The 23,329-nt window shown below is 52.3% G+C and overlaps 1 protein-coding gene and 1 long non-coding RNA gene across 7 annotated transcripts; one reads left to right on the top strand and one right to left on the bottom strand.

The window, feature by feature from the left end:
• Positions 1–5,930: 5,930 nt before the first annotated feature.
• On the bottom strand, positions 5,931–16,816 carry SIGLEC10 (sialic acid binding Ig like lectin 10). Of its 6 annotated transcripts, none has more exons than XR_004619155.1 (13): positions 16,411–16,816; positions 15,948–16,331; positions 15,500–15,784; positions 15,226–15,273; positions 14,844–15,107; positions 13,783–13,830; positions 13,395–13,652; positions 13,027–13,311; positions 12,627–12,717; positions 12,366–12,534; positions 9,985–10,254; positions 9,047–9,320; positions 5,931–6,882 (listed from the first exon to the last, which is right to left on the bottom strand). XR_004619155.1 is itself a non-coding variant. In XM_034639077.1 (12 exons), the coding sequence occupies exons 1-12, from the start codon at positions 16,445–16,447 to the stop codon at positions 9,297–9,299; spliced, it is 2,163 nt and encodes a 720-aa protein (XP_034494968.1). In that variant the 5' UTR covers positions 16,448–16,816; the 3' UTR covers positions 8,125–9,296. The 6 variants fall into 6 exon arrangements, 4 of the variants coding, with proteins under 4 accessions (XP_034494968.1, XP_034494966.1, XP_034494967.1 ...); XR_004619156.1 differs by having other exon boundaries at positions 5,937–6,882; positions 9,985–10,306; positions 16,411–16,792; XM_034639077.1 differs by lacking the exon at positions 5,931–6,882 and having other exon boundaries at positions 8,125–9,320.
• A 950-nt stretch (positions 16,817–17,766) lies between these two features.
• On the top strand, positions 17,767–23,324 carry LOC117795257. The gene is made up of 4 exons (XR_004619170.1): positions 17,767–17,938; positions 18,688–18,916; positions 19,190–19,311; positions 21,399–23,324. It is a non-coding gene; the product is annotated as an uncharacterized LOC117795257 (long non-coding RNA).
• The last annotated feature ends 5 nt before the right edge of the window (positions 23,325–23,329 follow it).

The following is a 23,329-nucleotide window of genomic DNA, read 5'->3' as shown; positions in this document are numbered from 1 at the left end:
CGAGCCGAAGGCAGACGCCTAACCGCTGTGCCACCCAGGCGCCCCAAGATTGGCTACATTTCTGAGCGCGCGCTCGCGCTCGCCCTCTGATTGGTTGTCGTCTCTCCGGACTGTCTCCGGACTGTCTCCGGACTTTCTTGCCCCTGCATCTAGCATTGTTGAATGCCGTTGTTACTGTTGTGTTGCGTCTGCCGGGTCCGGGGAGACCCTGGAGATGCTGAGCGAAACTTGGAGGGGGGAATCCGCGCAGGGGTCTCCTTGGCCCACCAGGGAGCTCCATTGCCTCGTCCCCACCCCACCTTAGTATCCCCTTCTTTTCACTGTCCTCCACGGGCCTTGGACAAAGTCCCAAGACTAGACCTTCAGGGCCTTCAGACCACTGGGCTCAGGGATTCCCTTAAGTCTCCGCTTACATCCCCCTCCAGGGCGCCCTGGGATGCCCTAGGGGGCCCTGCTCTCCCTTGAGCCTTACCCACTCATTCAACCCCTCCAACTTGGGGGCCCTCCCAAGTGCAGGATAGGCGTCTTGGGAGCGCCTCTCACTGCGCCCCTACCCTTCCACCCTCCCTCTTCCCCGAGTACCCCCACCTCCCTTCCTTGCCTCCCTTGGCGAATCTCCTCACCTCGGGGGGGCTCTGACCTCACTGCTTTCTTCCCAGCCCCTTAGACTGACCCAAGAGTTATGCCTTCTTCCTAACAGAATCTGCAGACTGAGGAGTGGGTCCCAGCCCATAAAGTCAGGATTCCCACACTTGTTGTTTATGCCTCCCCTCCCCCAACTGCTAGGCCTTTCAGGAAGGAGATGGGACCTCACCACCCTCAGGAGTCCAGCCTCCTCTCCTTCTAGCCCCTTTCCCCTTTCTTTCCAGCCCACCATCCCCTTGGGAGGTCCTTGAGCCCTGCAAGTTTTAGGGGGATGGCCATACTGAAGGCCCCCACTTCTTCAGGAGACCCAGGCATCCTTCATATCCAGGGGGAGAGGGTCTCCAGGGACATCTCTGCCTTCAGACCCATATTCCTTCCCCTTCTTTTCCCTATTCCTTAGGGCCCAGCCCCTCACTGCCATTCTCCCCTCGCCCAACCCCATCTTTTCAGGTGTTTTATGAACATTTCTGAAATTTAGGAGGTCATCTGTGGGACATCCTCACACTTTCTGGGTTCCCTCCCTTAGACATCCCACTGTCTCCCCAGGACCTCCCTCCTCACTGCTAGCTCCTTCACACTCAGGATGCCCCAGGGTATCTTTCACGGTAAAGGGAGTCATCCCTGCCCTGTGAACCTCCCTCTTTCTTGGGGACTCCCCTCTAGCAACCCCCTCCCTGCACGGTCAAGAGGATATAAAATTCAAGGTCATCCAGGATCCCTCCCTTCTTTGGAATTACCCTTTCCCTTTGACATACATGTGGGACAATCCCTTCCATTGTCAATTTTTTTCAGGGTTACCTGCATTCAGGGGGTCACCTACGGCGCTTCCCCACATTTGGAGAACTCCCACATGGCACTCCCCCAACTCAGTGACAGTCCCCTCAGCCCTCAGAGCAGAACCTTTGTGGTTCAGAGAGTGATCCTCAGGGCCTCCCTCAGCCTCAGCGCTTTCCCGTCTCCTGGGCTTCGTCTTCCTCCCAGAAGACCCAGCATCTTCCCTCCGTTCTTCCACAGTCTCCCGCAGTCACTGTCCTAAGATCCCCTTTTCTTCGGTTTTCCCATCATCTGCTCAATCAGGACCTCCTGTGTCTTCCACCTCGTCAGCGTAATCTCCTGTGCTCTCCCCTTCCCCCACACCTGGGCCTGCCTGCTCTTGCCCTCACACCTCCCCCAGAATTAACCTTGGGGCGCTCCCAAGGGTCTTCTCCCCACACCGATCACACACAGAATTCCCTTTCTCATCCACTTGCCTTTAGGATTCTCGACCTTCTCACTACTTCCCAGCATGGTCCAGACTCTAATTCACAGTCCGGATTCCCGGTATCTTTGTCTCATTGCTAAAGTGGCAATGGGAGTCTGGAGGTCTAAGGATCCCAAAAGGGAGATCACGTAGACATGTTCACTTATATTATCTCATTTAAACTTTATGATCATAATCTTTTAAAAGGTGCTCAATATGTTTTGTATTCATATTCTTTTAAAATGGTAAAATGAACTCTTTTTGGTGTAGAGTTTCAAATTTTGGACAAATGCATTTTGACAAATGCATAGCGTGTAACCACCACCACCAAGACACAGAACACTTCGGGGCACCTGGGGGGATCTGTCGTTTAAGTGTCTGCCTTCAGCTCAGGTCATGATCCCAGGGTCCTGGGATTGAGCCCCACATCAGGCTCCCTGCTCAGTGGGAAGCCTGCTTCTCCTCTCCCCCTCCCCCTGCTTGTGTTCCCTCTCTCACTGTCTCTCTCTCTCTGTCAAATAATTAAATAAAATCTTTTTAAAAAGACACAGAATACTTCTATCATCCCCTAAATTCTCTTGAGCTGCCCCTTTGTCATAATAACCTTAAAAAAAAAATAGCATCTTCCTGGAGGACAGTTTGGCCTCATCTAGCAAAATTAAAAGGCACATCCCCTTAGACCTGATGATACTACTGCCAGGGGGTTACCTATGCATGGATTAGTTACCCCCCATTTTAAAAAAAGATTCATTTATTTATTTGAGCAGGGGAGGGGCAGAGGCAGAGGGAGAATCTCAAGCAGGCTCCCCGCCAAACACAGTGCCCAACTTGGGGCTCGATCCCAGGACCCTGAGATCATGACCTGAGCCGAAATCAAGGGTCAGCTGCTTAACCGACTGAGCCACCCAGGCGCCTCTGGTTACCCCCTCCCCCCCTTTTTACTGACCAATAAATAATGGCTCAGAGAACTTATTCAGTCATACTGGCAAACATGCAACAAAACCAGCTAAGACTGAAACTCGTTTTGATTCCAGAGCTCTCTCTTCTCCTGCACGCTGGATTCCAGACCGAGGACGATGATGATGTCGTCGTGGGAGAGAATAACACTTTTTTTGAAAACTTGTTAGTACTGGACTCTATTCCAAGTGTTTTTATCTAACTCACTCTCGCAACAACCCTAATAGGCATTACCCCCATTTTACAGATGAGAACAGGAAGGCACAGAGGGGTTAATGACTTGCCCAAGGTCAGAGCTGAATGTATGGCCCTTCTAAGCTGCTCTGGCTACCTTCTTTGTTAAGTTTATATTCTCTCGGAGCCTTGAAAATGGAAGGATTTTTGAGGTGACAAATTAGGTGAAAATCCACCAGTGGAGAATGAGGTCTACTGATAGCTTCTGGGAAAGAAAGTGTTGAAAGCAGGCTCAGAGGGAACAGGACAGGATACCTGCGATGTAGGGTAAAAAACGGTAGTCCAAAGCTGGCGTGTGTTGCACAATAAAGATTTTGTCAGGCCTTTGTTCCTGGCTCCTGGGAGGGAACCTCTAAGCCCTTGCAACTTTCTGAGCCACAGAAGTGTCTTTGATATTTACAATGGGTCCTGAGACCACAGCTAAGTTTATGGTAACAGGGCGACTCACGGTGGGCCCCTAAATGGTTTCAAGATGGGGGCTGACCATGCTGGAAAGACCACCCATGTCCTTAGGGCTTTGGGGCTTTGAGCTTTGTGAAACCCTGAGAGGGAAAAGGGACTAGGGACTAGGGACTGAGTTCAACCACATCACATGGCCAATGATTCAACTCATCATGGCTACATTAAAAAACCCCACTAAAAACTCTGCACACCAAGGCTCAGGTGAGCTTCCTGGCTGGTGACCCACATCGACGTGCTGAGAAGGCAATGAATCTTGACGATACAGAAGCTTCACAATTAGGACCCTCCTTGATCTCCCCTTACGCATCTCATTTGGCTGGTACTAATTTGTGCCCTTTTTTTTTTTAAAGATTTTATTTACTTATTTATTTATTTGAGAGAAAGAGAGACAGAGAACGAGTGGGGGAGGAGGGGTAGAGGGAGAGGGAGAAGCAGACTCCCTGCTGAGCGGGGAGCCTGATGTGGGAGTCGATTCCAGGACCCCGGGATCGTGACCTGAGCTGAAAGAGTTTCCCTGAGTTCTGTGAGCAATTCTAGAAAATTCTCAAACCCAACGAGAGGGTGGTGGGAATCCCCATTTATGGCTAGTCCGTAAGAAACGCAGGTGGCATTTAAAGCAAGGGAGAGGGGCGGCCCTGTGGGACCGAGCCCATCACCAGCGGGATCTGCTGCCTTCCAGGTAGATAGTGTCAGAATGGAGTTAAATTGTAGGACACCCACCTGGTGTCAAAAAATGTCTTAATGTGTGGAAAACCCACACCTCCGGGGTCAGAAGGAAAATGTAGTGGTTGTGTGAGAGTAAAGGAGAAACGCACAGGGTGGGAGAGTGGGGCCACCATTCTCATGTCAATAAGCAGAGGAGTCCAGAAAACCTCACTGGAGCCACCCAAGTCCTCACACTTCAGCCCTACGAGAGAGCCAGTCTTTGGACACCTGCCACACCGGATGCAGCCAAGGTTAGTCAGAGAAGCAGCTTCAGCCAACAAGAGGCCACTGCTGTGGCCAGTTGGGTCAAGAGTCACTTGTCCCCATGGCTGTCCCTCCTCCAGGCCCCCAAATTTTGGGAAACCAGGGCTTTGAGTGGGAATGGAGAAAAGGTGTGTCTGGGACAACTGGTCTCCCTCTCTTCTCCAAGGAGGCAAGTCCCAGCTGAAACTCCACTGGATGGAGAGGGGAGCTGAGGGGAAGGTGTAGGACCAGGCTGAGTTTTAATGACCAGAACTGACTGGAAAGTTAGGGTATCTGAGACACCATTAGGGGCTGAGAAAAAATGTTTTGACAGAGAACGATTGAGTCAGTGATCAGAAACATAGAACTGTTTTATATTTCTACTTCCTGCGGTTGATAGTCCCCAGTTAATTAGAGGGAGTATCTGGCAACGTGGAAAATCCACACTGAGACTTCTGCGTGCAAGCCTGTTGTCACTCTTGTCGTTTTCATTTGCACAACCTTGCCTTTCCCCAGAGTTCCAGGTAACCTCCCCCTCCCTCCAAGTGCCGTCATTATTGCAGAAGTCAGGACCTTAGCCCACATATTTCAAAGCTTTGACCCCTGGTCAAACCTGTTGCCCTAGCAACACACCCTTTGAAATTTCCCAGGTCACACACACTTTGAAGGATGTCTCTGGTGGCAGGATTTGGGGGTTCAGGGAGGAAAACGGAAGCCCCTCCAGCATCCTCCCCACTCCCAGTTTGTTAAAGGGAATTCCTGATGTGCAGTGCTCATGCCTTCTAGGACCTGTCTGAGTTTGAATTTCACTTTTGCCATTTCCCCACGTGGCCTTAGGCAAGCCCCGTCTATTAAAATGAGGTGGTTGCATTGGGTGATCCCGTTCTGAGTTGGCAGTTCTTTCTCTCTGTGTAGACTGGCTCCTAGTGGCCAACCGCAGTCCTCGCAGCTAATTCACTGTGGTATTTTATGCCGGAGCTCTGAAGAGGCAAAGCATGTCTGAGTGGGTCTCCCAACCACATAGACCATCAACCACCCAGTAGCGACCCCATCAGGGCTCCTAGGGTGACTATGGAGGAAGAACAGAGAGGGCACAGGAGACACTGAGTACTTGCTCTCTATCTTATTCTCGAAAGCTGTTTGCATTCCCCCCAGGACTGGAGCGCCATGGCTAATGCAACGAGGCAGGCATTTACAAGCTGAGAAGATTTAGGGGCGCCTGGGTGGCTCAGTCGTTAAGAGTCTGCCTTCAGCTCAGGGCGTGATCCCGGCATTCTGGGATCGACCCCCATATTGGGCTCCTCCACTGAGAGCCTGCTTCTTCCTCTCCCACTCCCCCTGCCTGTGTTCCCTTTCTCGCTGGCTGTCTCTGTCAAAAAAAAAAAAAAAAAAATCTTTACAAGCTGAGAAGATTTAAAATATAGTTGCCATTAAACAACATGAGATTTGGATCTCAATAAATTCTCTGTTCTTCTAATCAAAGAAGAATACCCCCCATGCTTAAATAATCACACTTAGTGATACTCAGGTAGTCATAGTCAATGTCTGGGTGATGGTTTACGGTGTATAAATACCTTCATCTGGGGTCTCTATTCAATCATTACGACGCAACTTTGAGTCATTTTAATACATGGGGAAAAAGTCACTTGCCTTCACTTATTCTGGGAGGAAGTGGTGGAATATGGACACAGGTGCGAGTCCTTTATCCTTCCCGTGTACTGCGTCTGCACACCTCTTTATAAGTCATCCTCTGTCCAACCGTCCACCAGGAGACCGCTAGAGGGTCATGACTAAGAGCCTGGGCTCTGGAGTCAGATTGCCTGGGACTGAATCTTACTAATCGTGCGTGGGGTGTTGGGAGCGTCTGTAACCTTTTAGTGCGTCAGTTTACTCAACTGTAAAACAGAGAGCTAATAATATCTGCATAAGGGAACCCTTGGAAAATTCCAACTCAAAATCTCCTCCTCCCTTTTTTTTTCCCTTAAAGATCTTATTTATTTATTTGAGAGAGAGAGAAAGAGAGAGCAGGAGGGGAGAGGGAGAAGAAGCGGATTCTCCGCTGAGAAGGGAGCCTAATGAAGGGCTCCATGCGGAGCTCCAGCCCAGAACCCTGGGACCATGACCTGAGCGGAAGGCAGACGCTTAACCGACTGAGCCACCCAGGTGCCCCTTTCTTTCTTTCTTTCTTTCTTTCTTTCTTTCTTTCTTTCTTTCTTTCTTCTTTCTTTCTTTTCTCCTTCTTCTTCTTCCTCCTCCTCTTCTTCTCTTCTTCATTATTTGCTGTAGTGATCTTCATCTGGGAACCAGAGTGATTTGTTCAGGTGTCACCAGGAGATCCTTGGTACCACAAAGCTGAGGCCATTTCATTCATAAGAGAGAAGATTTATAAGCTGTGGCTAATAAAAGGAATAAAGTAATGAGCTATTCTTCGGTTTTCACACCTGGCCCTATGTCATGAGAATTTTCACAATGCTAACTTCTTTGTAATGTTTATATTAGAGAAAAGTCAGAACCTGCCTTTTAGTCGCTGGAAGAGGAGAAAACTTGTGATTGGACAGGAGGCCTGTCAGTCATTTCAGATATAATGAGAGGAGAGGCTTGTCACCTCATTTTGGGAGGAAGCAGGGGTCAGACTGCTTCGGGAGGAAGCAACTGGTCACTGTTGATGATTTTTTGTTTTGTCTTTTGTTTTGGTCTTTCTAAGATTATGGTGGGGGGGTGGGAAGAAGGGGTCTTTACTCTTTAAAAGGGTGAACAGAATGAGATATAGAAATCTTGCCCGTAGTGGCTAAACCAGTATAAGAATCAGCTCATTATTTTTGACTGAAACCTTAGGTAGACAAGAGGTTTTGTTGAACTCTTCTGGATTAACAACTGTTCTTAATGTTCTGACCCTTTTCTGGCTGCATTATATGAACCAGTTAATCAGGATCTGGCAAGATGAAGGGAGACTCCCCCAGTCTTCGGTCAAAAATTCCCTTAAGAGTGGGGCGCCTGGGTGGCTCAGCCGTTGGGCTTCTGCCTTTGGCTCAGGGCGTGATCCCAGAGTCCTGGGATCGAGCCCCACATCAGGCTCCTCTGCTGGGAGCCTGCTTCTTCCCCTCCCACTCCGCCTGCTTGTGTTCCCTCTCTCTCTGGCTGTGTGTCTCTCTCTGTCAAATAAATAAATAAAATCTTTAAAAATAATTTAAAAAATTAAAAAAGTTTCTGTGTTGAGAGGGATAATATAAGCATTAAACAAAGCAGGTGGGGTAAGTGTTCAATATATGTTAGTCAATGCTACAAATCTTTCCACAAAGAAATAGCTCTGGAATTTGAGGGGTTTAGCTGAAGTGGGGGTTATCTCTGAACATCCTGTTATTTTCTCACTCAGGACACAAAGCCTCAGACACCTCAGCCAAACACCTCTGCACAGGCTTGGAAAACATTAACATAGCCTCCCCCAGCTTCTTCCTCTCCGTCGAAGTTGCAACCTTTTTTTCATCTGTTTGGTTTTTGTTTTTTAAAGATGTTTATTTATTTTTGAGAGAGTGTGAGCAGCGGGGAGACGGGGCAGCAGAGGGACCCCGCCCCCCCCCCCCCCCCCCCCCCNCCCCCCCCCCCCCCCCCGCAGGGCTCGATCCCAGGACGCTGGGATCATGACCTGAGCCGAAGGCAGATGCTTAACCTACTGAGCCACCCGAAGTTGTGACCTTTTGAAATTATATGCCTTCCCTTCGAAACTGTTCCCTGCTCGTTAGTTTTTGACCCTGTTCACTATAAACTTGGTCAAAGATGGGCCTTTCATGCCTCAGTCCAGCCAAGTGCCCTGGAATACCGCCTGGGGCTCCGAGTCCTTTTTACTCGAGAGCGCCCCCTTCAGGAGGAATTTGCAAAACAGCGGGGGACGCTGTGATTAGGGGCCAGACCGCCGTTGCTGGGGGTGGACACGCTTCTGGTCCCGTAGATTTCTCCTGTGTGGCTTTAGAGAAGTTAGTTCACCTCTCTGAGTCTCAGACAGCTCCACAATGGGGATAGCTTCACCACACACACACCAGCTGTTACTGAAGGAGGTAATTATTAATAATTGGCTCCCAATGTGAGAAATGGTAGGCACTCAAAAATGACTGCCTCCTTCCTTCTTCGTCCCTTCCCCTTATTATTACATAGCCACGTGGTGAGTTGCCTGAGAAAACGCTCTTTGACCTGCTTCACCCCCATACGTATTTTTCAGCATTACCCATAACCTCTTCTGCTTTACTGGTATTTTTTTTCCCCAGCTCTTCCCATCTTCCAAGTGTGTAATTTAAAACTTTTGTGTGTCAGGGGGTGGATGGGTCAGTGGGTTAAGCATCAGGCTCTTGATCTCAGCTCAGGTTTCAATCTCAGGGTCGTGAGTTCAAGCCCAGTCTTGGAATGGAATTTTTTTTTTTTTTTAATGCGAAGGCCAACATCTATTCTGGGCTCCTCGGTGTTCCGCCTGACAAGTAGTAACCATCCTCCAAGAGAGCTTTCTATGAAGCAATTAGGAATCTGATCTCTGGGGACGGAGGAAGGGAAGGGACATGCTGAGAAACAGACCTGTCTTCTTCTCTCTTCGCCAGCCGGTTGTTTAGAGCACATTGTGAAGTTGGTTTTTTCATTCCATTTTGAAAGCATTTCCACTTCCGTGCCCCTCGTGTGTTTGCTCTTCCTTAGATTCCTGGGTCGGAGAACGCATCTGCCCCACAACCGCCATGTGGTGTCCTTGCCTGAGAGACCTCACTCTGGGGACTTCCTGTCTTGTCACACAGCTTAGCCGTTTTTGCCGTGGCTGCTCTTGAACTCATTCTCAACATCCGCTTCTGTTACTCTTCTGTAAAAATAAGTGGCTGAGTTTACTTTAGATTAAGATTCCGCAAACTCTTCCTGCAAATGACCACACAGCAAATGTCTCAGACTCGACTCTTTCCGACGTCGGCCGTAGACATATGTAAAAGAAGGGGCATGACTATGTTCCAATAAAACTTTATTTATGGACACTGAAATTTGAATTTCATAGTATTTCCATGTGTCACAAAACATTTTTTTCTTTTGATTTTCCCCCAACCACTTATTTTTTAAAGCTTATTATTATTATTTTAATAATCTCTACACCCAACGTGGGGCTCGAACTCATGACCGAGAGATCCAGAGTCACAAATTCGGACTGAGCCAGCTGGGTGCCCCATCCTGCGACCATTTAAAATATAAAAAGCCTTCTCGGCTCAAAATCAGGCAGCTGGGCAGGCTTGACCTCTGAAGTTAGCTTGCTGACCTCACCAAGTGGTAGTTTAGTTGTCTTTAAAGGCAGAAGCTGTGGCAGAGCAAAGGCTTTTCCTTGCCTCTCAGAATAGCGTGTTCAGAGAGGGTCCCTTTGGAGAGGTTTGTCAAGCTGTTCCAAATGCTCGGGTCTGGGATGGGAGGACCCATCCTTGGAGGACGAGAGACAGAGAGAGAGAGGGAGGGAGAGAAGGAGGCTGGCGGCTCGTTTCCCTCACCCTCTCCATTCTGCCTATTCTGGACCCCAGCCCTGCAGGGCGGCAGCCCGAGGCAGCCTCAGTGGAACTTGATGTCTGCGTACTCCGAGCAGGGATCCTTGGGCTCCTGGGTCTCCCATGGTCGGACGCCTGAGAAGTGGAGGGTTGAATAATGGAGCTCCTCTTGGTTATTCTCTGATTCTGAGGCTTGAGTGAATGATTTGGGTCCTGGACAAGCATGGGCAACACGTAGCTCCTTCTGGTTCTTCTTAAATTCCAGGGAGTGAGCACCTGGAGGAGGGGCCCGGGAAGGACTGCTTGGGGTGGCTTTCTGATTCCGAGCCTGAGGGAAAAACAACCGTCATTCCTTCCTCCCTCCCTTCCTTCCCTCCTTCCTTCCCTCCTTCCTTCCTCCCTCCCTCCCCTTCCTTCCTTCCTTCCTTCCTTCCTTCCTTCCTTCCTTCCTTCCTTCCTTCCACAAATGCTTACCACATGCCAGGCACTGATTGAGGACCTGGGGATTACATCTTGCGGCAGGAACAAACAATAAATAATAAATTTTTTAAAAATCCATGGTTTAGGGGCGCCTCGGTGGCACAGCGGTTAAGCGTCTGCCTTCGGCTCAGGGCGTGATCCCAGCGTAATGGCATCGAGCCCCACATCAGACTCCTCCACTAGGAGCCTGCTTCTTCCTCTCCCACCCCCGCCCCCCGCTTGTGTTCCCTCTCTCGCTGGCTGTCTCTATCTCTGTCAAATAAATAAATAAAAAATCTTAAAAAAAATAAAATCCATGGTTTAGGCCACCGTCTCCGTGGTCATCTGCTGGGGCAGCCTGAGCAAACCCAGGCAGATTCCTGCTGCTGCCACCACAGTCAAGATGAAAACTGTCCCATCGCAGCAAAGCTCCTCCCTGCTATTCCTTTATAGTCCTCATCAGCCCCTGTCCCCACCTTGGCAATTATGAATCTGTCCTCCATCTCTACAACCTGACCATTTCCAGGGTATTATAAATATGGAGTCATGCATATAGGACCATTTGAGATTGGCTTTTTTTTCCCCTTTTAGTTATTTATTTATTTTGTCTCTAAGGTTTTTCAACCAGGAGCTTCTTTTTATCGTTTGTTGCTTTTTTTTTTTTAAGATTTCATTTATTTATTTGACAGAGAGAGAGAGAGCACAAGTAGGCAGAACTGCAGGCAGAAGGAGAGGAGAAGCAGCCCCTCCCCCCAGCAGGGAGCTCGACAACGCGGGGCTCGATCCCAGGACCCCAGGATCATGACCTGCCACCCAGGTGCCCCTCGTTTGTTCCTTTTGATTGCTGAGTAGTACCCCATGGGGGCAGATGTACCTATTTGGGCTTTTAAAGGATAGCATGCACAGAGAAAGAGAGCCGGGCGGTGAGAGAGGAAGCAGGGAGCATGAACAGGAAGTGGGGTGGTGCATGGTCTGCACGGGCTGGCAGAGGGGGTGGTGGGAAGTGGTTTGGGTGTATTTTGAAGGGCATCTGCTGATGGGTTAGTTGTGGGGTGGCAGAGAAGAGAGGAGCAAAGGAGGACTCCAGGGTTTCAGCTTAGGCACTGGGCAGTTGTGCTATTTGCTAAGGGGCTGGGCGGAGGGGAAGCCTACGGGGTACAGTTACTCGTGAGTTCTGTCTCAGGCAGGCTCAGTCCAAGATGCCTGTTAGACATCCAAACAGAGATGCTGCCTGAACAGTCGACTATGAGTTTCAAGTTCGGGGTGAGTTCGAGAGATGTATTTTTGGGAGTCATCAGTGTATAAATGTTCTCTCCTGAAAATAGCCAGCATCTGTAGAACACTTTCTAAGTGCCAGGTACTATCCTAAATGTTGTATGGGTACAACGAGCATGGTGAACGCTTAGTGATCCTAGGTGGGGGGAAAAAAAGAAGAATGATCCTAGGTAATAGGGATTACTATTTTCCCCATTTTATAAAGAAACTAAGGCACAGAGAAGTTAAGAGACTTGTCCAAGAACACACAGCGATAAAACCAGATTGAACCCAGACAAGCTGACTTCAGAGCCCTGCTCTTAATCCCTAAATATACTGCCTCTGGTGATATTAATAATTATCACATCACAGTTGTAATTAGTAACATCATCAGGGCGGTTATCACGGGACAGCAGCAGTATTTTGAACAAGTTCCTGCATTTTAATCCTCAAGCTGACTCTCGAAGGAAGCAGAGGAAGAAATGGAGGCTCAAAAGGAGTGAACGATTTGGTCAAGGTCTCCCAGATAGTGGGTGCCAGAATCAGGACTCAGATCCAATACCCGTCCCTTTCCCGTCTTGACGTCCCTTGGGAAAAAGGTTGGGACAGGACAGGAGAGGGGTCAGGGGAGAAGTCTGAGCCCAGAAAGAACAGACAGCCTGTGAGCCACTCACCAGGGGGCCAGGGGTAGGGAACACATTGATATAGTCCAGGATCGTGCTCCTCCGTGCGGCCCTGGGCCTCGGTGGAGTCCTCGCCTGGGTCTGAGTCCCCTCCCGAGTTCGAGTCCCCGCCTGGGTCGGAGTCCCCTCAGGGGTCTGTTTCTTCCTCAGAGTCTTCCTGCTGGGGAAACAATCCGCCTGCGTGTGCGCCCTGGCACCTCCCCCGTCCCCAGCCCCAGATCCCACACACCACTGCTCTGGCCCCTCACTCACATGACCAGGAGGAGGCAGAGGAAAAGCAGGGTCATGATGCCAATTCCCAGAAATGTTCCGTTGGAGAATGCGTTTGAGACCAGTCCCTTATCTGCACGAGGGAAGAGTCAGCCATCTCTGAGCCTCTTCCATTAACCTGGGGCCTCATGCCCACCTGCCCCTGGGCACTCAGGCTTTCAGCTCCCATCCCAGACATTTTAGCCGCAACTCCTTCTGTCCAAGTCTTGGAAACCCTGCTGCACCCCAGGCCCAGGGGACAGGCCTTCCAATTTGGATTTCCCTCTGCGTCCCCAGCCACAGGGGCCGCGTGCCCTTTCCCAGCTCCTGCTCCAACCACAGGACCCTGGCCCCTGCCCCACTCAGCGTCCACCTCCGGGGGGCATCCTGTTGCCCCCCTAACCTGGCAGCAGCAGGACAGCGACGATCTGGGACCCGTGTGCATTCCGGGCCTCGCAGCTGAGTCTGAGGCCGGAGCCCAGCGACCCACTGAGGCTCAGGGAGCTGTTGGCCCAGGGCCCTGCAGAGCTGGAGGTGACCGTCCAGGAGGCGTTGCTGTGGTTCCCCTCCAGCAGCCCCTCCCCCAGCCGCCAGCGCAGGGTGGGGGCAGGCTGGGCTTGGGAGGAGCAGTTGCAGTGCAGCCCCTCGCCCTCCCAGGAGCAGGAGGGGGGGAGCAGCTGCGGGGGGTCTGCGGAAGGGAGGAGAAGGGTCAGTGGTGCCTCTCCTCCCCAGGCCCCAGGCAACCCGTCCCCCAGGGGTCCCCACACTCACAGACCACAGAGAGATGCAGGGAGACGTGCTGAGAGCCCAGCGAGTTCTGAGCTTGGCAGGTGAGGTCTCCTTTATGCTCCATTTGAATCTGAGGCAGCTCCAGGATCCCAGGGTCTGCGGGCTGGGAGGGGCTTAGAGTCTGTCCCCCCAGCACCCAGCTCAGCTGGGCTGGGGGGTTGCTGTGGGCGACACAGAGCAGACACAAGCTTTGGCCCTCTAGGACTGGGAGGGACGTGCCATTCCCGAGGTTTTCCAGGACTAGGGGAGGGAAGAGGCAGGACAGATGCTCAGTGAGGGAACAGGGACCCTTTTATGTGCCAACAGTCCAGACACTGAGGCCCCCCGATGTGGCACCGAGAGGCCCTGGTTTCTCTGTTCCCCTTCCTACCTGTCCTGTTCGCGTGCAGGACCTTCACGCTCAGGTTCTCTGGGGCATCTGAAACAGAGACAGGGTTCTGGCTCTAGATAGGCCAGGGGCTGCCCTCTGGGCAGAGAAGCGTCCTTGGAGACCAAGATGGCAGGACAGGGGAGGGGACTGAATCACCTGCTAACTGATTCTCTGCTGAGTGGCCCAAGGGAATAGACAGGTGAGAAGGGCTGGTCTCTGTGATTTGTGATTTATAGTAAGAATTATCTATTTGGTCTCTGTTCTGTTCCTGGTACAGAGTTCCTAAGACCCTTGGAATTTCCTAAATGGTGAGAGCAACAAAGGTGTCTTGATATTAATAACAAACCCCTTTCCACCACACCTGGGTTTATGTATAGGAGGCAACTTCGGCTGGTTGCCTGGGGCACCAACCTTGTGACTTCGGCCCCACCCCTGACTTCCAGGGAGGGAAGGGAGGCTGGAGGGGGTATCTGTCAGCAATCGACGTTTACCAGATCATGCCTTTGTATTGAAGCCTCCATAAAAACCCAAAAGAATGGGGTTCTTCCGAGTCGGGACCCTGCACGTGGAGGGAGAGCAGCATGGAAGCTGGCCCTACGCGTCTCTTCCACCTGCTGTGCCTGGTTATATCCTTCTCTAACAGCCCGTGACCTAGTATGTAATGTGTTTCCGAGTTCTATGAGCTACTTTATCATATTAATTCAATCCAAGGAGGGGGTCATGGGAAACTCCGATCTGTAGCCGGTTGGTCAGCCTGGGCTTGTGACTGGCCTCGGAAGAGGGGGGAGGGTCTTGTGGGACCGAGTCCCTCACCTGTGGGATCTGATGCTTCCCCCAGGCAGACAGTGTGCGGTGGAGCTGAATCATAGGAAAACTAGCTGACGTCAGAGGACTGCTTGGTGGTGGGGGGCGGGGAACCCACAACCGAGGTGGAATCGGAATCGTCAGTCCCAAAAGGCCTGGGGTTCCAGGTTGCTTTAGAGCTCCAAGGCCCTGCCCTCAGCCCCAGCCTCCCTCATCCCTCTCCCTTTCTGGAAACCGGCCCAGCCAGTCACACTCACACTGCACAGAGAGGTCCAGGGTGCCACTCTGGGAGCCAAGCCTGTTCTCGGCTTGGCAGGTGTAGCGGCCTGAATCCCCAGGCTTTACCCTCGGCAGCACCAGCTCGAGGGTTCCGGAGCTCTGGGGGTGGGACCTAGAGAGGACCCTGTCCTCCAGGGCCCAGCTCAGTGTGGCAGGGGGCTGGCTGTCAGCAGCACAGAGCAGTCGCAGGAACTGGCCTTTCTCAGCCTCCAGATGTGGGCTCTTTCCCTGGGGCTCCAGGGCTGCAGAAAAGGAAGCAGCAAGAGAAAGGCTGCAGGGAGGAGCGCCGTCTCCCTCGCCCTCCTGACCCCAGCTTGTCCCCCAAAGAGGACCAGCCCCGCCCTCCCAGGCCCTCAGTACCTGAAGTGTTGGCACGGGAAATGCTGATGACCAGGTCTTTGGGGCCATCTGCAACAGATTGAGAGCTGGCTCAGGGGAGGAAGAGAGAATGCCCTGGGGCCAGGGGGTGGGGGGGAGAAAGTGTGACTACCCTCGGGGCACAAGTGACAAGCGCGGGCTGAGACAGCGTGTGGGGCTCCACACCGCCAGTCTGGACCCACCGCCAGCTGCATCTCTCCACCTACACATGGTCCGCACCCGTCTGCACACTCGGATGCCCGGCCACCACACTCACGGGCGACATTGAGTCTGACGGTCCTCTCTGCGCTCACGCCCTTCCTGGAGAAGTCTACGCGGCAGGTGAGGTGGGTGCCGTGGTCCTGGGGTCTCGGTGTGAGAGTAAGCACTGAGAAGTAGGAGGACGTTGGTCTGGTTTCTGGGGCGGGGACGGCGGCCCCCATCCAGGAGAAAGTAGGGGCTGGACATTCCTTAAAGTCCCAGTTAAACACACAGATGAGGGTCGCCTGGCTTCCTGGCTCCAGGATCTCTGGGACGTAGATGTCTGGCTTCTGTGTCAGGGCTGGGACAGAGAAAGGGCACAATGAGAGCCCTGGAAGGGGGTGCTGCAGGGGGCAACCTCTCCTCTGTTCCCCACAGTCCCCCCTTCCCAGTTGGGGGGGGGAATGGCAGGGAGGAGGAGAGGCCCCACTCCCATTCCCCCCTCCCTCCAGTCAGTTCCACACCTGTCACTTCCAGATAGAACTGGTTTTTCATAAAATTGTATCGGACGAAATGGCCTCTCTCCACACGAAAGAAGTACAAGGCCGAGTCCTCCACCTGGGCCTCTCTGATGAGCAGGGAGCAGCTCCGGTTCTGGGGATCGCCGACGAGCTGGAACCGATCTTGGGGCACGGTCTGCACTGCTCGATTCTGGTCGTTCGTGGCCACTGGCCTTCCGATGTTCGATTCTGTCCCGACTAGGAACCAGTAGCCAAGAGCGGGGGTCTCGTCCGTCCAGCCGATCTGGGGGTAGGAGAGGGTGCAGGGCACGCGCACACACAGGCCCTCCTGCGCCGTCACCACCCGCGGCACTTGGAGTGAGAATGCTAGGTCCTGAGCCGGGGACCCTGAGGGAGACAGAGGTTCAAGTGACAGCCCCGAGCCCGCGCCCCCACCCAGGCCCCTTCCGGCCCTCGGCCCACTCACCGGCCCACAGCAGGGCCAAGAACAGCAACAGCAGCATCCTGGCAGGAGGATGCACTCGGACCTGCCCCCGACGCTGGGCCGGGCAGTGGGCAGGGCAGCAGGGAAGCCCCCAGCAGAGGAAGTTGAGCCCCAGGCGCCTGACGTGTGAAGGGTGCTCCTGATTCTGGGCCCCACGTGACACTCCCCGTCCTCACCCCTCCCCAGCCCACCTCATCCACTAGGACTCTGGGTCTTCCCCGGGGCGGGGGGGGGGGGGGGGCCTGCCTGGTGCTTAGGATTGCAGAGCGTGTCCTTCTGGCGGTCACCCCCCACCCCCGGGGGAGGGAGTGGAAGGCATGTGAGGCCGTGGGGCCTGGGCGGGTGGAGAGTCGGGGCTCTCCCACTGGGCCCTGGGTCACTGAGGAAGCAGAAGTGAAAGTACACAGTGAACCCGTCTTCAGACAGGGGCCCCTGGGGACGGTGGTTGGTGGCAAGGTGGATTTGGGGAGTGGGGAAAGGGCTGGTCTTGAAATTCAGAATGTCCTGTTAAAGTTGACTTTCTTTCTTTCTTTTTAAAAATTTTTATTTATTTGAGAGACAGCATGAGAGAGAAAGAGAGAGAGAGAGAGAGAGAGAGAGGATGAGGAGGGGGGAAGGGCAGAGGAGGAAGGAGAAGAAAACTCTCCGCTGAGCCGGGAGCCTGACCCAGGCTGGATTCCAGGACCCTGAGACCATGACCTGAGCCAAAGGCAGACGCCTCACCGACTGAGCCAGCCAGGCGCCCCTAAAGCTTACTGTCAGTTCAACAATTAGTAATTTTTTTAATGTAAGTATGTGCCAGATGTTGCAATGGGACATTCTTGTAACAAAATTATTTTTTGTGGGCGCCTGGGTGGCTCTGTTGCTTAAGCATCAGACTCTTAGTTTCAGTTCAGGTCATGATCCCTGGGTCCTGGGATCAAGCCCCAAGGCAGGCTCCTCACGGATCAGGGAGCCTGCTTCCCCTCTCCTCTCTCTCTGCTCTCTCTACCCCTGCTCCTGCACACACACACTCTCTCTCTCAAATAAATAAATAAATCTTTTTAAAAAATCAAGTTATTTGTTGTTCATATCTGAAATTCAAATTTAACTAGACACCTTGCGTTTTTAGTTGCTAAATCTGGTAACCCTAGGCCGGTCTCAGTTGCACTCCTTCATCCTTGCTTGGTGAGCTCATCGGTCCCCTGGTCCACCAGAAGCTCCCACCCCTGAGACCTGAGTCTAACCTCTCCAGCTCCCCGTCTTCTGCCCCAAGAATGGGTGCATTTACTTGTGTGATTTTTTTTTTTAGATTTTTATTTATTTATTTGAGAGAGAGAAAGCTCACAAGCAGGGGGAGAGGGAGAAGCAGACTCCCCGCTGAGCAGGGAGCCGGATGCGGGGCTCCATCCTAGGACCCTGGGATCATGACCTGAGCCGAAGGCAGATGCTTCACAGACTGAGCCACCCAGGCGCCCCTGGATGCACTTTCTTGTAATACCTGTTGTGCTGAGAACACCTGCACCCACAGGTAAGGGGGATGGGGAGTGTGTGGGATCAACTCCCAGATGTTGTCCCCCTCCCCCAGCCCTTCTTCTTGAAATGACCTTGGTCACAGAGAGACGTGTTGGTCCACTGAACCTCCACGCCTGGGGTCCTGGTGCGTGGCAGGTGCCAGGCTGCACCCGGCGACACAGGCAAATCAGACACCTTGTCTGACCTCAAGGGGATCCAGTTTGGTAAACGAAGCTTCTGAGAAGCAGAAAAGCACTGAAGTGCTCGTAACTCCTCCCCCTTCCCCCCTGGCCCCCTCCATGCTGAGGCAGATGGTGGTGAGGAAGTCGTGGTCCCTTTTTCCTGGGAAGCCAGGAGAGTTCTCCTGGGGGAGGTGATGTGGCTGCCTGTGGCCTTGCTCTCATGTCCCCTGTATCCACGAGCTCGGGCCTGCCGCAACAAAGCACCACAGACTGAATGGCTTAAACAGCAGAAGGAATTTTCCCCACCGCCCTGGAGGCTGGGAGTCCAAGATCAAGGTGTCAGCAGTGTTGGTATCTTCCCAGGCCTCTTTCCTTGGGGGTGTAGACACCATCTCCTCGTGTGTCCTCACATGGTCGTCCCTCTGTGTGTGCCTGTGTCCTGATCTCTTTTTCTTTCTTTTTTTTCTTTTCTTTCTCTCTCTCTCTCTTTCCTTCCTTCCTTTCTTCCTCCTTCCTTCCTTCCTTCTTTCTTTCTTTCTTTTCTTTTTCTTTTTCTCTTTCTCTCTTTCTTTTTTTAAAGTAGGCTCCATGCCCAGCGTGGAGCCAAATGCAGGGCTTGAACTCACGACCCTGAGATCCAGACCTGAGCTGAGATTAAGAGTTTAACGCTCCACCGACCGAGCCACCCAGGCGCCCCTGGATGTCTTCTTAAGAGGATGCCAGTCCTACTGGATTTGAGCTTGCTCCATGACCTCGTTTTAACCGAATTACCCCTTTAAAGGCCCTGTCTCCAAATGTAGTCACATTCGCAGGTACTGGGGTTAAGACTGCAACATGTGAACGGGGCACAGGGCACCATTCAGTCCTGATCTGGGGTCCCCGCTGCCCAACCTGTGCATTATCAGGGGACAGCCAGGGTCCCTTCTCCCAGGGAGCCTCCTGTCCAGGGACTTCACAACATGAAGCTTACAGAGGAAGGGCCTCCCACAGGGAAGAGGGAGAGGGAGGGAGGGAAGCCTGGGTCCTAACATGGGCTTGCCCTGATCGTGCCACTGACAATTCCTTGATTTTCATATTGTGCTTAGTTGTGGAAGATGATAACACTGGGGGGCACCTGGGGCGCTCAGTCGGTGAAGCGTCTGCCTTCGACGCAGGTCATGAACCCGGTTCCTGGGATTGAGCTCCGAGTCGGGCTTCTTGCTCAGGGGTGAGTCTGCTTCTCCCTCTCCCTCTGCTGCTCCCCCTGCTTGTGCTCTCTCTCTCTCTCTCTGACAAATAAAATCTTAAAAAAAAAAAAAAGATGATAACATTGGAGGGAGGAGATTCAAGTCCATGGGATGTCCCTGTACATTTCCTTGCGACCTCCTGTGAGTTTGTGGTTTCTTCACAATGAAGTTAAAAGCAAACCAAAATAGATCATCGCAAAACGCAACAACAGTAAACAGGCTGATGACTGTAGATTGCGTCTCGGCCCTGACCCTTCCGTGCCAATGAGACACGTGCTCAGGGGTCTCTGGCGGGCGTCTCCAGCCTTCCGTGCGTCGCGCAGCACTATTGCTCACCGCTGACCTGCTTCTCAGCTGTCTATGCTTATGTGGCCCCAGCTCCTGACCGCTTCCTTCACCGCACTCCACGCACAGCCCCCCACAAGACCCACCAGTTCAACTTCTTCAGTATTACCAAAGTCTACCCACTTATCCCCATCACCACTACCACTCCTTACCCTGGCCCAACATGTCTCAGTCTTAGCACTATTGACATTTTGAATCAGACCATTCTGGGAGGGTGGGGGGTGCAGGACAGGATGTCCCACAGCAGCCCTGACCTCACTCCTTGGATGCTAATAGCAGCCATCCACCCCAGCTGGGACAACTAAAAATGTCCCTGGACATTGCCACCTGTCCCCCGGATGGCAAAATCACCCTTGATGGAGAATGACTGCCCGGATCCAAGCCACCGCCCTCACTCACCTGTATGACAGGAGTAATAATCCGGATTGTCTCCCCTGCTTCTACTCTGCCCTCTTCTCGATGGCTTCTCAACACAGCAGCCAGAGAGAGAGTGAGCACAAGCAGGGGTGCGGCAGGCAGAGGGAGAAGGAGACTCCCCGCTGAGCAGGGAGCCTGATGCGGGACTCGATCCCAGGACCCTGGGATCATGACCTGAGCTGAAGGCAGAAGCTTAACTGACTGAGCCACCCAGGGGCCCCCAGAGTTATTTTTCAAATATAAATCAAACCAAGTCCCTCTCTTACTTAAACATTTCAATGGTGTCTTGTTATCTTTGGGAGAAAATCCAAACTGCTCACCGTATCTCCCAATGACCTCCCCAAACTCACTTTCAACCCTCTTTTGCTTTGTTTCTGCGTTCTGACAGTGATCCCTCCACCCCCCACCTCTTCTCACCTGAACAAAGTTGATTCCCACCTTGGGGGATGACACGGGGTTGTGGCTGCCCCTCCCACTGTTGGGAGTTCAAAGTCGTCCACAATGTTTCCCCACCGCCACAGCCTTCTGAAGGTCCTGTGGCTTCCTGGGCCCCCTCGGAATTTTCCACCCTTCCTCAATGTGACCAGATCACCTCTGCCCCTCGCCCAGTCTTACCCGGACGAGAGCCAGGCGGCTACCTGAGGCCAGGAGAATCTTTTTTAGTTATCCTCCCATCTGTCTTCTCTGCCCAAGAATGTTCGGATTTTAAAGATTTTATTTATTCATTTGACAGATAGTGACACCAGCAAGAGAGGGAACACAAGCACGGGGAGTGGGAGAGGAAGAAACAGGCTTCCAGCGGAGGAGCCTGATGTGGGGCTCTATCCCAGAACACAGGGATCAAGCCCTGAGCAGAAGGCAGACGCTTAACAACTGAGCCACCCAGGCGCCCCATTCCTTTAGACAAACAAACACCCAGCCCTGCAGGCTTCCCTCTCCTCTCATTAACCGATGTTGAGCACCTGCACCTTCTGCCCCTGATGTCACAACGGGGAGGGGCAAAGGCAGATGTTGAGAGGAAGTGAGAAGGAGATGGGGGAGTATGGGTCGGGAGAGGTTGGGAGGGGAGAGGGAGAGGTAGGTAGTTCAGGATGGTGCCTGGAAAGGCTGCAGGGATGTGGGCCTGAGGACTGGAGGGTTTCATCATGGGGATGTAGGGCAGGGTCCTGGTGGAGGGCGAAGAGTCCAGGTCTGGCTGTAGTTGAGGCCCTGAGGGTGCTGAGGAGCCTTTATTAGGGGAAGGGGGCATCTTATCCTCTCCCGATACACACACACATCATCCCGTTCCTGTCACCTATCCCCATAGGCTCTGTCCCAGGGCGCTCGCTGCCTCTGACGCTGAAGTTCAGCACGCCGCCCCCAGGGGGCGCGCCATGCCCGCAGCACGGACGGACCCCGGTGGAGCCCCAGGCACCAAGGTCGGTGTTGGTGGTGGTCCTGGAGAACTGCAGCTCTCCGGGGAATATTTCCCTGGTGCCGAACACTTTTTGCAAATGCGGCTCTTCCCGAAAGGCCGCCTTCTTTCTCACTGCTCTTACAAATTAGGACTGTGCTCCTTTCATTAACCCCTCAAGAAACGGAGTTTCTGCCAAGGGGAGCTTATTAAAGAAGTCACTGTGACCATCCTCCTTTCCTCCCTGCAAACCCACCCTCCCCAGATTTAAAACACTCCAGTACTGTCCTGTGCTCACACGTCATTCTCAAACGGAGTCCCACCGAGGCACACTCACCATGTGATGGCCAGGGAAGAAAATGTGTTCCTGCGGTGGCTTCGTCTGGGCTGCTGTAAAAGATCTCACAGACTGAGTGGCTTAATAAGCAACCGACACTTCTCACAGTCCTGGAGGCTGGAAGTCCAAGATCAAAGAGCTGGCAGATTCCATGTCTGGTGACAGCCCACTTCCTGTTCACAGAGGACCATTTCCTGGACCGCTGTGCCCTCCCGTGGTGGAAGGGGCAAAGGAGTCTCTGGGGCCTCTTTCACAAGGTCACTAGTCCCATTCATGAGAGCTCCACCCTCACATTAATCTCCCCAAGACACCAACCACCTCCTGCTACCATCACAAAGCGGCTGGGGGGGGGTAGATGTCAACATACAGATTTTGGGGGGACACAGTCTACAGCATGTGGTGTTATCAGGTCCCACATTGTCTAGGTTGGGGTTGTGTTCTCACCTGGGTGTTCACCCTTTTCTCTTCAAGCCAAGATAGCATATTAAAAAGCAAAAAGGTCAGATAAATTTGAATTTGCAGGGGGAGTGGCAGGCAGAGGGAGAGGGAGAAGGAGACTCCCTGCTGAGCAGGGATCCTGACTCAGGCCTCCATCCCAGGACCCCGGGATCATGACCTGAGCTGAGGGCAGACGCTTAACCGACTGAGCCTCCCAGGTGCCCCAGGAAATGTAACTTTTAAAGAAGAATATACGTTATCTGAGAGTTCCACTGAATGAGAGCAACAGCAGACTGAACATTGGAAAGAACGATCAGTGAACTTGAAGATGTCACAGTAGATCCTGTTCAAACAGCAAATATAGAGGGGAAAAAAGGCTGGAAAATGGTGAACACACATTCAGGGCCCTATGAGATAGCGTCAGGCCACATTATATATGTAAAAGGAGAGACCCAGAGATGATGAGAAAGGAAGAATAGGGGGGAAAAAACCTGAAATAAATATTGGCTTTAATTTTTAGAAATTTGATCATAATTGTAAATCCACAGACCCAAGGTCTCAAATTCCAAACAGGATATCTTTCTCTCCCCTTCTCCCTTTCCCTTCCTTCTCAATACACACACACACACACACACACACACACACACACACACACCCCAATGCATATATTAACCAAATCATTTAAACCTAGGGAAAAAGAGAAAATATTAAAACTGGCCAGAGGAAAAGACAAACTACAAACAAAGTAAGAAAGGTAAAAATTATAGAATTCTCACAAGAAACTATGAAAGACAAAAGAATTTGAAGACCTGAAAGGGAAGAAAATGTTATCCTAAAATTCTTTATCCCATAAAAAACATCTTTCCAAACTAATGTAAACAGAAACTTTTCCAGACAAATAACAGCTGAGAGAATTCACCACCAGCACCCCTATACCACAAGAAAGATAGGGGGTGCCTGGGTGGCACAGCGGTTAAGCGTCTGCCTTCAGCTCAGGGTGTGATCCCGGCGTTGTGGGATCGAGCCCCACATCAGGCTCCTCCGCTATGAGCCTGCTTCTTCCTCTCCC

The sequence above is a fragment of the Ailuropoda melanoleuca genome, chromosome 12, assembly GCF_002007445.2.
Source record: "Ailuropoda melanoleuca isolate Jingjing chromosome 12, ASM200744v2, whole genome shotgun sequence".
Taxonomy (NCBI): Eukaryota; Metazoa; Chordata; class Mammalia; order Carnivora; family Ursidae; genus Ailuropoda; species Ailuropoda melanoleuca.
Note: the sequence above shows the minus strand (reverse complement) of the source record. Positions and strands in the feature narration are given on the sequence as shown.

Bases quoted from the DNA above. Each gene is read 5' to 3' on its own strand.
- SIGLEC10 (XM_034639075.1), bottom strand. From the start codon at position 16,447: ATGCTGCTGTTGCTGTTCTTGGCCCTGCTGTGGGCCG. The intron at 16,332-16,410 runs GTGAGTGGGCCG...TGTCTCCCTCAG, and splicing joins CTTGGCCCTGCTGTGGGCCG to GGTCCCCGGCTCAGGACCTA. The intron at 15,785-15,947 runs GTGTGGAACTGA...TCTCTGTCCCAG, and splicing joins GTTCTATCTGGAAGTGACAG to CCCTGACACAGAAGCCAGAC.